Genomic DNA, 14,741 nt, shown 5'->3' on the forward strand with positions numbered 1-14,741 from the left:
AAACTGTCTGTTGGATAACAAAGTAACAATATTATTTTGCCCACTTGACAAATGCATGAAAGCCTCATTGACCTATAGGCGAGTCTGAGTGCGTGACTTTATAGCTTAACACTTATTTCTGGATCGGCAGCCAACCAGAAGCATAAAGTTTCCACCACATGAAGAACTATGGGGCAGACAAATGGCATGGTAAAAAATCTCAACATGAGACGCACAGATGTCCTCAAGTGGGCAATCAGATATGTCTAAAAGAAAAAAAAGATCCAGTTGCAACTAATGGGACATTGGTCTCAATCGGATCACAATTTAAAAAAAGAAATCCGAGCACCTCTGATATGACGGCGCAGAAACCACGTGTTTACGTAATGGAAAGCCAATCTTTCAATTTTAACCCCTCCTCCCTGTCTATTTCTAACAGAAGTCCGGCGCTATAGGAAATTCATGCAAATGTTTTCATACAGACGCAGCGCACTTTTGGAGATGTCAGTAGCGTGGTGTTAAAGAGGCTTGAGGAAAATACTCCGCAAAGGGAACAAACGCACACTCCAGGAATCACGGACTCACACCAAGAACCCCCAAACCTGGCTTTAACAAAAACGCTGCAGCGTGGGACTAGAAGAAATAAAAAACTGAGGTTGGTGTTATCTGACCTCGCCAAAACAAGCCTGTTTAAAGAGACACGAACTGGACTTGGTCCCGGCAATGTGGTGTTTTGTTGGGGCTATCATTGCAGCAGTCTGTGCATAGGATGCATCCTCCCTTGGCTTTTGATGCTGTGCAGATCCACCCTCCTCTCCTCAGAGTGATGAACTAATAGGCAATGATTTTCTCCTCGGAAATCCACCGTGGTTTACTGTCTTCACGTTAGTTGTGTTTTGTTTACTGGCGACCCGTGTCCTCCTGGTGCGACACATGCAATCTATAGAGTATATTTTCTATTATAGACTAGTTGATGAGGCATTCTTTATTCGCCAGAAGAAGAAACACACCATTATTACGAAGTCTGACAGACACTGACTATTTTTGTCACGTGAATGAAAGCGCACAGGACTTGGAAATAGCCTATTTTTATATGATACAACTGGTAGCCTTGTTCGGGAGAACTGATCCAATTGTGTTATTATGCAACCGCAAGGATCTCATCTATATCTGGGTGTTTAAGCCACTGGATTGCTCTTCGCCCAAATCAATGTGGTTTCTTTGGAACATTTTCAGCAAAGGAACGCATATGCTGCAGTGTCTTTGTGGCAAGAGTCTTAAGAAAAACAAGAATCCAAGTGGTAAGCTCATCACCATTAATGCATACTCTGCGAACCGGCGTTATGCGTGCGTGTGTGTGCATGTCTGTGTGAGAGAAAGAGTAAATGCGTTATTCATTTGTTTGTAACGGTGAGAGATCTGCAATCAAATTTATGCAGCCAGTGGATCATGCGGTGGCGCTGGGAGGGGGGGTGGAGGGGTTTGGGGTTGTGATGGTGGTGGCTGGGTGGGTAGAGGGGTTTAACTTATTCTGAGCAGCTAATATCTGCGAGCACAGGTTTGAGGACGCAGCGCACAGACACACAGAAAGCCCTCCCTCTCCTCCCTGCATCACCACGACACCTTGATCTAACTTTTTAAATATCGCTTGCTCACTCTCTGTGTCTCTGTCTCTCTTTCCATCTCTCTCTCACACACACGTACACACTCGTACACACACACATGCACGCACGTACTGTAGTTAGATGTTATGATGCTATTTCATCCGATCAAATCCGCACAGGTTTGTATGTCCAACGTGAACCCCCCCCCCCCCTTCAAGATTATTCCATTGACTGCAGCCCCCCCCCCCTCTCTCTCTGCATCACCTCTTCTCTTAAATGAGCTACTCGCTGTTTTCAGCAAGCGAGCCTGAGGAGACAGATCCAGTCTTTCCTTCATGTCTGTCACTCGGCTGTTGCAGGCCGGCGCTCATCATGCGGGGAATTTTATACAAGCGCCTGAGTTGATTATGTCTGTTAAGAAGCTAGTCAGTTTAAAAAGGTGTGAATTGGACACGAAGAAAGAAACTGGGGCTCCGCTGCTCCAATGCATTGGTTATCTGTCTGGACTTGAGCAGACGGCATAATTTTCATTCAGATTTTGCACTTTTTCTTGGGAGAAAAGCAATGCATAATCCCTGGTGTCATAATCCCACCAGCAGTTATAAGTATAGATCTATATAGTAGCTGATTAAATCGCTGAGATTGAGTGAGCATTGTTTATTTCAACAGGCTGTTGCAAAGCCTCAGGTAGACAGCGTGTTGTGCGGGCACCTTGTTACCTCATGGGAAGGGGTTGGAGAAGATGTGCTGAGCAGAAGAATAATTCCTGGACACTGCAACTGCAGTACAGTAGATTATCATCATACTGTAGCAGTACCATTATGTCTTTATGACACTGCAGGAGCATTAATAAACATAGTCAACTATTTTCTAGAAGACATTGTATTTTACAATTCCCCCTAGTCCATAAGACAGTTTTAATCATAATTGTCAAGAATAGTTAAATGTATGCCTTTTAGTAGACTAAGTCCACAGTGAGAACCCACCTATAAGGTTTTCTTAAAGAGAAGTAGCAATAAAATGAATAAAAAAATAATTATAATAAAAAATAATAAAAATAAAGTTTTACAACTTATGAGCTATTTCCAGATTAGAGAAAATACTGACTGAACTATACAACAGGATCAATCTTTTGAACTTTTGTATTGAGCTGCAAATTCAACTACATCTTGCATAAACATCTAGTAGTGAGCATTATGTTCATTTTTTAGTAGATCAAAATATACTGTAGACATGGATTAAAAGTTAGATCAGTTAGCCATGATGTGTCCATGTGTTATTTGTAGGTTATGTGTACAGACGTCAAGGGCCCACAAACAGGCATCTTATCTTGTCCCTCTTGGTTTAAATCAGTGCTGAGAACATAAGTGGACCCAAATGTCTTGTGTGGGTCAATGGTTGATCATTAGTTGGAAATGGGCAATACACATGAGGTGCAGGTCCCCTGAGTAACTGTGCCACAAGTTTAAAAACAAGAGGGATCTGCTCCTTAGCACAGACACTGGCAGCATAACCAATAATACAGTATTATATTACTATACATTGGAAATTTCAAAATAATAATTTCTCAGCTTAACTGAAATTTATGCTAATTATTTTAGATAAAGTTCACACATCTGTTCAAATAACCTTCTTCTCAGAGTTGCAAGCACATTTGCAATATGATGCAACTTTTAGAGCATGCAAAGATTTTATGGATTATGATTTGTAGATAAATATTGTTTAATTGGGAGTTGTTGATTATCTTATGCTGTTTTCTGATCTAAACATATGTCTTATTGTTGTTCAAAATCACACAATAATACAAACTCAGCAACCAAGCTCATCCTGTATGAATATTATGTTTTTTTTGTCAAAGAAATCTAGTGCCTTTGGAAAGAACATAGATAGTTTAACAGTTTTACTTCCTTGTCTAAAAGTGCTGTCTGATGAAAAAGATAAATAAATTTACTCTAAATGTGCTTCTGACCCTTTCTCAGCAGCACAGTGTTAAAGTTCCCAGTTTTCCTCTTCTAGTTTCTCCAAACTGTTGGCAGTAACTTGTAATTGAAAAAGGAACTGATCCCTTTAAGCCTGCACTGTCCTTTGTTACAAGGTGCTCTAAAAGTGGGTTGAAAAAAAACATGCATTAAACAAAGTACAAACCTTCAAAACTGGAAAATGTTGCAGATATATTATGTTTGAACTTCAACATAGTTAGGCAGTGACAGAAAAAATACTAGCTTTTAATAGTTACATGTTACTGGGTTTGCAGTCTCAGCGGCTCCAACATAATGAGGGACTTGTCACCCATCCCAAATGGCCATATTTGGAGGTGAAAGAATAGCAATGCCACTTCTCATTTCCATTCTTTTGGGGTTTAATGATCATCTTTGCAACCAGATGCAAACTCAGATTTAAAAATAACACAACCTTGTCCCTAACTTAACCTTTGGCTACATGCCACAGTAAGCTCTGGGGTGATGACTGACTGATTGCTGCTCTGTGGAAAAGCCTCAGCAGGACACTGTTTCCTTACTTGTGCTCAACACAATGCACCCAATCAATTAAAGCTAAGACTAACAGTCAGTCGACTGAAATTTGAGGCTGCGACTTTCAAAGTGGGACTTGCTTGAAAGGGAATTCTTCCTGAATTAAAAACTGATGGTGGAAACACAAAACGATCAGAGTTTGTATGGAAGCAGCAGATGGAGCCGCTAGTTGACTTGGAAATGAAGTGGGCCAGAATACAGACTGTGTCAGTGGGGTGCTGCACTGTTTCTTACAACTATAAGCTGAAAACTCATTGAATCTACTCTGTCAGACAAATCACATCACCAATTACTTCCAGTTCCAATAGTGCCTTAAAGGAAACCTCAGAGGATTTATTAGTGTCTTTGTAATAAGAGGACAATGAATTGTCTGTGTGGTCCTCTTATCAGCACAGGCAAGTACAGTATTTCCAATATACTGCTCACTAGGACCTGATCTGCAAAGGCCTAGATAAAGTGCTCCAGCTCCTTGGCTTTATTTTTAGCAACACAACATAAGTGCTAAAACACAGTATGGCCAAGCCAACCAGCCTGTATCAATGAGGCGCTTTGTCTCTACTGTCATTTCAGACATCAGTTTTAAAATTCAGATATTGTTCACTGTAAATCTTTCCACATATAAAGGTATATTTACTGTACATCACCAGTTAAAATATGTGTGTAGGATCTTTAAGCATCTCTTCACCAGTTGATGACATTTTTATTTGGTGTTTTTATGGGATATTTTGATTCTACTACAGCCTGTATGGGCAGTTTGTCTGTATAAATAGCACACCACTTTCAGCAGTATTTGCATTTATGTGTATTTTCTACTTTGCAAATGGTTAGGGTTAAATTTATAGGGCTGGGCATTATTCTCTAAGTGCATATAGTTTGCAATGTTATGATAAACTTCAAATATCATTGGGAGCTGGTTCTTGTTTTTAAATTGTTAACTGTTTTGAGAACCTTGTGTATTGATTGGTGCATTTTCTAATATTTGTCATTTTTATTTTATTACTGTAATTTTACCTGAAACAAGTCACTTTCTTGAATTGTGATACTGGGTTTTAATGTGATCACCTGTATAAATAAAGGTTAAAGAAAAAAAATGTGTTTTATAACATACAACATGTTCCAAGCACATATAAGTTACATATACTTAGGCATACTAACTTACATATAAGTTATAAGTTACTGTGCCTTTTAATGAGAGCTGGCCGCTGTAATATGTTTAGAAGAATGTTTTGCAGAAGTAAGCTCGAAGTCATTAAAGTGCAAAATATTTTTATACCCATTCACATATTTCTGTTATTATCTATCAGTCTGCATCCTTTTGAATTTCTCTTACATTGATGTTTCAGACCACAGTGACTTTTTCTCAGTTTTTTTGATGTACAGCTAATAATGTACAGCTAACATGTATGCATTTCAAAACATCTAGTCCTCAAATGTAAGTTTCACTATAGGTTTTATATTGCATGGTGATAAACATCTCCCCTTTTTGAGGTAATCTATTATTGTTTACTTCAATAAATGAGAAACAGGTTAAAATAAACTAGAGATAGATACAATACTCTGATGCAAATGAGATGATGGGTCAAAGCTGAAGGATTGAACAGAATGACTCCCTTGCTTGGTGAGTATGTCAGCTTCTAAATACTTTACATCCACTTTTTCAGAGTGGCTTCTTATACTATCACCAAGCTTTGAAACTCATTGATTTGTCAATATTTTACAGCTGTAACTGTTTCAAGCGAGATTGTTGTTTCATTTGTGGTGGCTTGTACTTAGAGTTGATTGCCTGACCTACCCATAATGTTCACTGTGGTGCGTTAGCATGGGTACATGTCTTTGAGTACTTCATTAAGTCGATTAAGTAATGAACCAGCTGAGTCGAAAAGATGGAAATACAGCTTCACCCTGCAGCTTTTGAAGCAGGGATGACTGTGCCAATGTCAGCATAGATGCCATTGTAAAACTTTAAGAATGTCATATAATGGTGCATACAGCCATGACGGTTTAATGAGGGCATTTGCTGTAAATGGCAAAAGAGAAAGTTATGTCATTAACTGCCATACGCAATAAAAGCTAACATGTGATTCGTATTCAGTGACATAGCTTAGATTTAAATGCTGCAAATGTTCCAAAGCCAGTTTGCTGAAAGAGCAGACTTGCAGTGGATGTGTGAAATCAGTGGGTGGCTTCCTCAGAGTTGCATAGCAGTGGCTCACTAACAGCAAAGTGACAGTACAGGTCACAAAACACCCAGGAATCCACTTGATAATGGGTCACAGTATTTCCAGTGAAACCCAGCTTTATGGTTTATGTGAGAGCCATGAGGTTAAACCAAATTTTATGTATATATATATATATATATATATATATATAGGGCTGTCAAATTATTAAAATGTTTAATCAGATTAATCACAACTTACAAATTAATTAATCATGATTAATTACCATTCCCAACTATGCCTGAAATACTTACAAATATTTAGTGTTAATTGTGTAAGCATGTAATGTACTTCTAAATGTTGTTTTGCATCATCTCTGCCATGTTCTAGATCATAATAGATAATAATATTTGTCATAAAACCACCAGATGTTGATAAATTACGTTAAACAGCTGATATTGATGAAGAGACTCTGATAAAACTGTTGATCTGGCTATGAACACAAAGGTCTCATTTGTGCCCCCCCTTTTCCTGGCCAATGGTCCTGCCTGTTCCCCCTTCAAAACCTTTCTAGACCCGCCCGGCAAAGCTGAAGTAGAAATCCTTTCTACCACCTGTCAGTTACTGTGTTTGAGAAGAATCCTGTCAAAAGCAATACTTTGGGTAAATATGTGCTGGTATGAACCACAAACTGCTAGTTTCCTTCTTCTCACCTAAATGATAAACAAATGCTGCAAGAGAGACGGTACTAGCGATAACCAACACCCATCATGATTCGCGGAGCAACCGGAGACGGAGAGAAAGAGCAGACACAGAGTAGACCAGAGAGCTACTAGACCAGCCACGTTTGTGCACAACGCAGGAAAAGAACATCAACAAAAAAATAAATAAATAAAATAAAATAAAAAGTGCGGTTGTAGAACCCTTTCAACACGAAAAGTGTGTGTGATAAAACACCATCATCCTTCATGGGGGTGACGCCCATGTGTTGCTCCATCAGTGTTTTTCTTTATTCTCAGATCCATCCATAGAGTCAAGCTTATCTTTTCCATCTTGCCTCAAGGTGCCTCCATGTCCCGCCGTCAGGACGAAGAAATGAAGGATGTATTGGGCTTGTTGTGCAGTGTAAGCGTTAATTGTGTTAAAAATATTAACACAATTACATAAATTAATTACATAAATTAATCTGATTAAACATTTTAATCATTTAACAGCCCTAATATATATATATATATATATATATATATATATATATATATATATATATATATATATTCACTTTCAACTGGCTGCATGAGAAGCCCAGAAATCTTGCCTGTTGTCCTGAAAGTCATCGTCATTAATCTATAGTTAACTGATTTCCAGTTTGATGCTAGAAATTAAATAAAGATTTTATCTGTATTTAAATTTCTTTATTTAATTTTCAGCTTGATACAAGATTTGCCCTGGTTCTAAGGACGTTCTGTCCTTAGAATTGACCAATTTGTCTGGCATTGTGACATGAAAACAAATGGTCCAATGAACACTGTGAGACCACTGAAGATGAAACAGACAGTCCAATGGCCAGGACTACAAGCTTTGTCAGATTGTTGTGCAATGTTGTCAAGCAGTGCATTGCCACACGGATATTTCAAATAGGATGCGTTTTTGCTTTTTTTGTGCTCTTGTGGATACTGAACTGCCAATGGAGGAACATGCTCTCCACTCCATTCCCAAAACCCTGGCAATATACTCATCGCATCATGGTGCTACATCTGCAAAGACTTCCCATTAAATTTAGTTCAAGTGAACAAGTTGGGTTTCCAATTATTTTTTTTAAGGAAATCCATTTGTTTTCCACCAAAGAAATCAAGTATTGCAAGTTCAAAATTATGTTTGAGAGGAAAATAAACTCAAGATAATTTAATAACTTACAATGAGACTTTAACTTTACACTAGTGCTTCAAAGTGAGACCTTTCAGTTATTTTTATTTGGCCCACTAAAAATAATCCATGCATATAACTTTATGGTATCTCACATTATCTGAAATTATTATTAAATGATCTGACACTACAGAAGAAGAAACATAAATGGACAGAGGGGATTTGTTTGGCTGATGGGAACCACTTAGAGTTTACATTTATTTGGCAATAAATTGTAGCTGACAGCTTCATGACGAGGTTGTTAATTCCTCCTAAAGAACAAGAGCTGGTTTTGCATCAGCATATTGAAAAATCTTTGATAAGGCGCATGTTTCTTGATGCTTTGGCTGTCATATTAACTTTATGAATCTGTCAGTGAAAAACAATCATATTTGTGTGCACTGTTCTTTGCTGAAATTACATCTACATTTTAATAGATTCTGCTGCTTGTGGGCATGGTGCTCTCATTGCACAACAATATATCCCAAATGCAGCTTTTTCCAAAACCATGCCCATTTCAGCATTTTCCCACTGATTCATAGTTTACTTTGTGTTAATAAAGAAGTGGCAGTGTGATTAAAGGGGATGGTTAAGATTTAAACAAGAACTCCTAACAATTAGAATAACAGCGGGATTGGCTAAAAATACCTTCCTCCAGTCTTTGTTGCATGTTGCTAGGTTTCATAAAGATGCATTGCAGTAAGTAAGTGAATTGCTTAATTATAGCAGCTTCAGTTACACATGTGTTGTGTAGTTCCTGACAATTCAAGGCAAAGAGAAAAGTTGTTCAGTTAAGCCAATTACATGCTCACATTCAAAATAGTAACTTTTTTTAAACTACTTGTCACATAGAAAGACCTGTTGTTTCTCAAGATCCCCGAGAGCACATACATTCTCACACCAGAAAAGAATACAGAGAAAAATGACAATTATGTGTCAATACAAAGAAACAGTTGTTGAACTTTGAAATTATCAAAGTGTTGGCTTTCTCTTGACAGTGTAATGACTTGTGGTTCCTGTTATGCTTTATAATCATCTAGAAGGGAAGATGAGGTTGTGTGTTTCTGCAGTGGATGTGTCACAGGTCAACAAGAAAGTCTGTTTCGCTTGAATCTCTGTGGGCTTGATGATGGCAGCAGCACGATCAGTTTCCACAGTGAATTAATTTAGACTTTCTGTCCTGCTCCTGTAAAATAAGACCTGATGGGTTGATAGGAATCAAGTACCTTGGTGCCATTCTGCCTCCCTCTGGGAGGCAATCAAGTTTACATACAAATCAGGCAAGAAGGAAAAAGCACAGTGGTACACACACACATTTTTGTTGTGTTCATAACTTCAATTAAACTAGCCTACATCCTCCTATTAAATAATTTTAGATTATTAAAATCCTTAAAGGCAGTTCTGAAAAGATATGTTTTGGTGAGCTTTGTGAACACTGTCAAGTCAGAACCATCACTGATGTATTTGGGGAATGAATTCCAGAGAGTAGGGGCAGCAGTTGAGATAGCTCGCCCTCTCAGGCTCTGTACTTGGTCATGAAGGGAGTAGAAATAAGGCTGGTATCAGAGGAGCGGTGATCACGGTGATGAAGGAGGTCAGTTTAATAGGAGGGAGCCAGGTTATTGAGAGTTTTGAATGTGAAGATGAGCAATCAGAGCAAGTAAGCTAACAGCTAATAGCTGCCCTCCACATGAAGGTTGTAAAGCAAGCTTATTCTCAGCCTAAAATAGAACTTTACAGAATAACCACAACAGTTATTACCATGTTTGGCTGTAGAACAACAAACTGAAGTGCAGAACATCTATGTTTCCACCTACCTTTGTCTCTTTTTCATGGATTTCAAAACAAACCTGTTATCAATTTGAATATAGAAATTAAATGAGTGAGTACATGTCAAAAAGTACCTCAGATCCATAAAAAGAAGTATATTGTTACAGTATACAAAAGAGGAAAATAATCACAAAAGAAGGAAATGTGCATTATGACTTCAGGTGCTGTGATAGTGATGTGTTAAAGTTAAGAATCAGTTAAAGGTGAAATAAGTAGCATTGACACCTAGTATTTCAAATCAGAACTGCAGTCGAAAGAGAAAAACACAGAGCATTGTCCCTAAATCCTAATCCTAATTATTTAGCCTTCAAAGCATTTTAGCTGCTGCATCAAAGACACAAAACAGCAGCCCTCAATTCATCACCATATAGGCAGAATTTTTTTTTTTTTCGAGAAAGCACCAACATCCACTTCATATGGCAGGTTCAGGATCAAACAACAAACAGACAAGGTGAGTAACTGGTGAACGTAGAAAAACATTTAGCAGTTAGGGGTCTAATATTTCCTTGAGGAGTTGATGTAGGAAGAAAAAAATGGAACTGCTGATTTTGTCAGGTTGCCAGACATATGACTCAAGATGAATGCTTATGTTGCTCCGTGTGTGCAGCATGTGTAAATGATCTGCCATTTGCTATCAGGTTTGTCATCCGAAAGTAAAAGGTCAGTGTTGTGTTTGTTTTCACAAGTGTTCAGTACATAAAACACTCAATATTTGCCTACATTTTAGATAATGACACAACGCTTAGGGGATGTACAACCAGCAGATGATGCTATCTTTTTTTTTCCCTTTTTTAAAGCAACTAACTAGATTTAAGGTATTAGAGATAATATTGTTGTTCTGCCCTAAAAGGTTATATCTGTCTTTAGTAGACTCTAATGCACCTTTTATCTTCGCCCAAACCTCTCAAGGTAAAGAAGATGATATTTCTGGTTTCTTTAAAGTGTACATCTTTACTGTTTATGTAATATGTTATAAAGCACAGTGAGCTGTTAAAGGCCAGTTGTGTTATTCAAAATGAGCTGAAAAGAGAAAAGAGATAAGTGATTATTAGTTGATTGCTTTGTTATCTGAGTCATAGATACAGTGTGCTTCCTGTGGTGTGATTGGTTGCTCTGAGTAACATGCAGCAGAATAAGAACCACAGAGGGATTTCTATGAATGATGCTAATTTAGTAAAATTAGGCAGCTTTGTGAGGAAACGTTGCATATTGTACCTTTATTAGGCCGTCTACAGACGATTTACAAAACATAATCAAGGCAGTGGCCCCAGGAAGTCTTAACCTTTGGTGACAAATGCTGCACAGCGATCTCGGTTTTCTCAGTTTCTGATGGCAGCTTGATTTCTGTGACCGATTTGAGTTATGTTTGACAGAAAGTGGTGAAATTGTCCATTTGCGGATGGCTGCTGACAAGGGCTTGTCAGATTTGAAGGAACTACTTCAAAAAGTGTAATAACTTTTCTCTCCGTTGTCAGTTTTATGCCAGCCTCCTTGTCCTCTATCATTTTGAATCAGTTAAGCTTAGTGTAAAATAAGGTTAGGTCTTGAGTTAAGCATAGCTGTTAAATGCAACCTAGAGAGCAACTGATCTGGCACGCTTAAGATACTGTTCAAATTACATTTTAGTGAAGCAACTTTAAATTGTGTAAGGATATTATTGTCTGGGAGGACCAGAAAATGGACTATGCTAAAGCAACAAAAGGGGGCTATATATCTGGGGTATGTTTCTTCAGATAGTCAAAGGACAAGCAAACCAGTGAGAGTGACAGTTGAGATGCCAAAAAAATTACACACTTGTATGTAATATTCACAATCCTGGGAAGTTATCACAGCATAAATTGGAGACAGTTATGAAGTTTAGTCAAATATTTGCATCAGAAGGTATACCCCAGGACCACATAATTCCAGTTATTTAATGACCTGCTAAACAGATTTGCTGAATGATATACTGCTGTGCTGTACAAAAAGTTAATCTGGCTCCAGCTTGAATTGTCTCTCATATTTTGGCTTTTTAAAGCCAGACTGTGGAGAATAACGTACATGTCACCTGAAAAGATTCTGCATGGCCAATGCAAATAATTTAAACCCTCAGCAGTGATGTAAAGTAAATGACTTCTATTATGCGAGTGCTGTATTCCAGTAAAATGCTGACATAGCAGAGTATCATAATTGTATACTACCTTCTTTTTTGACTCTAGTATTTTAAAAACTGACTGTAGCAGCTTTAATGCATGTTAGAAATAACACTATTAAACTACCTGATAATACGCAGAATAGGTAAAATTATTTGGAACATTATTCTTACATTGAACTATAATTTATACATGCAGTTTTTTGCAGACTGCAGAACCCTCTGCCCAGCTTTACTTTACTATGTTAAAGTGGTCGTTTCATATGCAGTCATATTATTGACCTGTTGGAAATTAGCTTAAGCAGTTGTAGCATGTCTCGCTTGTCCTTCTTTTCTGTTTTGGTAGAACGGGCTTTTCCAGCCTTTGGTTGCCTCCATTCCATCTTTTTTAGATGTGATGCTTCCATCAAACTTAAGATGAGCTTATACTGTATTTTTCTATGAATTATTAAAAGCTCTCCCTTTCAACATTTTATATGAGTTCTATCTTTTATTATTAATTAAAACATGATTTATGAGATTTGCAACTTGTGTGTTCTGTTTTATTTTGTTTTCATTCCTTCTTATGATTAAGTTGTTAAGGGCTGCATCACCATGATGACCAGGAAAATGGAGGAGAGGGTAAAATATGCAATGGTACATTTGAACTCAGATGAGTTTATTTCAGTCATAGGACTAAAATTAAGGTTTCCTGCTTGACAGTGAGATGACAAGCCATAACCGCTGATGCAGTTAAATCCTCCACCAACAAAAGGCAAGTGTAAACACGTTTTCTTTTATATAAAAAAATAAATGCATTAAATGTGTCCAGTTGTGTTCCTGACCAAGCCTGAGGATGTGAAAAGGGAGGAGTCAGCATGTCACAAAAACCCAGCCATCAGAGGAACACAATGACATTTTAATATACATTTTGTCTTATGACAAAATGTGACATACTCCAGCATAGTTCCAGTCAAGTAATTAAAGTCATTACTATGCAACATTATTTTGCCAGTTTGTTATTTTGTTTTCGCTTAAAATAATTAAGATTTTACACATTTGTTGTTTCTAAAAATGTAAATGGCCATGTTTTCCTCTGGCAGTTTGACTGACATCAAAGTTTTGATGCAGCTCTGTATGTAACAACACGCAGTGGGAATGCACTCAGTCAATGATGGGCTAGTGGTTTTGGAGACAGTTGTTGGATACTAACGTGAGCATTAAAATGATTTACTTAAACTGGTACTGACTGCTGTAATTTTGCTCTGAGTTTATTATTCTGGCAGAATCAGAAATATATTTGTTTTAACACCGATGCCTGACTTGCTTAACTATGTTTAAAAGAGGAGATGGAAAGACATCACTGATGGGAATGTATGTAACGAGAGTGGTCAATATTAAAACTAAATGCACTATTAATTTTTCTTTTTATTAATTTGATAACAGTTGTGGATGGAACTTCTTCATTAAGAATGCATGCGGTAGATCAATAGCAATGACTCCTCAGTGTCATTAGTATCGGTAGCTGAGACCAGCCATTTGTGAAGACTGGATTTTTTTTTTTTATCATGCGACCACATCTCAAAATGGCCTGGTTACAGCAGCAGGAAATAAAGCCTGTGCTTTTCCCCATTTGTTTTTCTGCCCTGTGTCTTCTAAAGACTTCATAAATCAATGAAATTTGGCTCATCCTCTGACCTTAATAGTAGGATCAATGTGACATGCAGTATCCCACATTTCTGCGTCTGTGGTGACGGTGGGAGCTGTGGTGAAAAGCAGGATTTATGATCAGTTAAACCTCTGTTAGATTGAAACCTGGGTAATTAAAGTATTGCACAGGAAATCCACTAAATCACATCAGTGTCATATTATTAAGAAATTGAGGTGAATTTGGATTATTTGGTTAATTTTTCTAATTTTAAACTGAGGGGATCAGGCTCTTCAGGCATTCATTGATCTTCATTGACCTTCTGCTTATAGTGACAGAGTCAGTGACTCGTGAAACACATAAGGGGAATTTAAAGGGATTTTTGCATAAATACTTGCTGGGACAAACAGCTTTTTCAGTATGAGGAATTAACATATGGTATTCATTACTCTATTTGGGATCATTGTAGATGACACCTTCTTTTCATTTTCATTTTAAGAAAGACTGGCTTTGTAGTTATAAATGATCTGTAAGCTCTCATTTTTTATGTTACTTTGATGTTTGTCTAAGGCTGTATACCTGCTCCTTTGTATTGAATGTCACATCTTCTATTAATTAATTTACTTATAGTGCATTTTATAAGTTTTATGTGTCTGAAAAGTTAATCTGGAGAAGTACATTGCAAACTTGCTCTTGCTATGATGTGTCACATTTGCTGCTAAAAACTATATAAATAAATATTGTCACTATCTAATACAGTGGTGCCCAAACTTTTTCTGCAGGGTCCCCCTTATCTAGGACCACAATAATGTCAAGCCCCGCCATCTCACATTGAACATTCACATTGAAGTGTATGAAAAATTGGACAGTAAATAGTGTGTTTGGCAGAAAAAAAGTCTGGCTATATCTTTAGTTTATTGGCTACTACTTCAGTTTAAAGCATATCAGTAGAACAGGGATGTATTAATTCATTTGCTTTAG

At 37.4% G+C, this 14,741-nt stretch overlaps 1 protein-coding gene across 1 annotated transcript in view; it reads left to right on the forward strand.

Moving 5' to 3' along the window:
* The first annotated feature begins 478 nt into the window (after positions 1-478).
* The window catches only part of fgf14 (fibroblast growth factor 14), a 112,476-nt gene continuing 98,213 nt past the window's right edge, over positions 479-14,741 (forward strand). The window contains exon 1 of the mRNA XM_042001753.1: positions 479-1,280. Within this exon, the coding sequence (XP_041857687.1) occupies positions 953-1,280 (328 nt within the window). The 5' untranslated portion in view covers positions 479-952. The remainder of the gene's footprint in view (positions 1,281-14,741) is intronic.

This window comes from Melanotaenia boesemani, chromosome 12 (genome assembly GCF_017639745.1).
Source record: "Melanotaenia boesemani isolate fMelBoe1 chromosome 12, fMelBoe1.pri, whole genome shotgun sequence".
Classification (NCBI taxonomy): Eukaryota; Metazoa; Chordata; class Actinopteri; order Atheriniformes; family Melanotaeniidae; genus Melanotaenia; species Melanotaenia boesemani.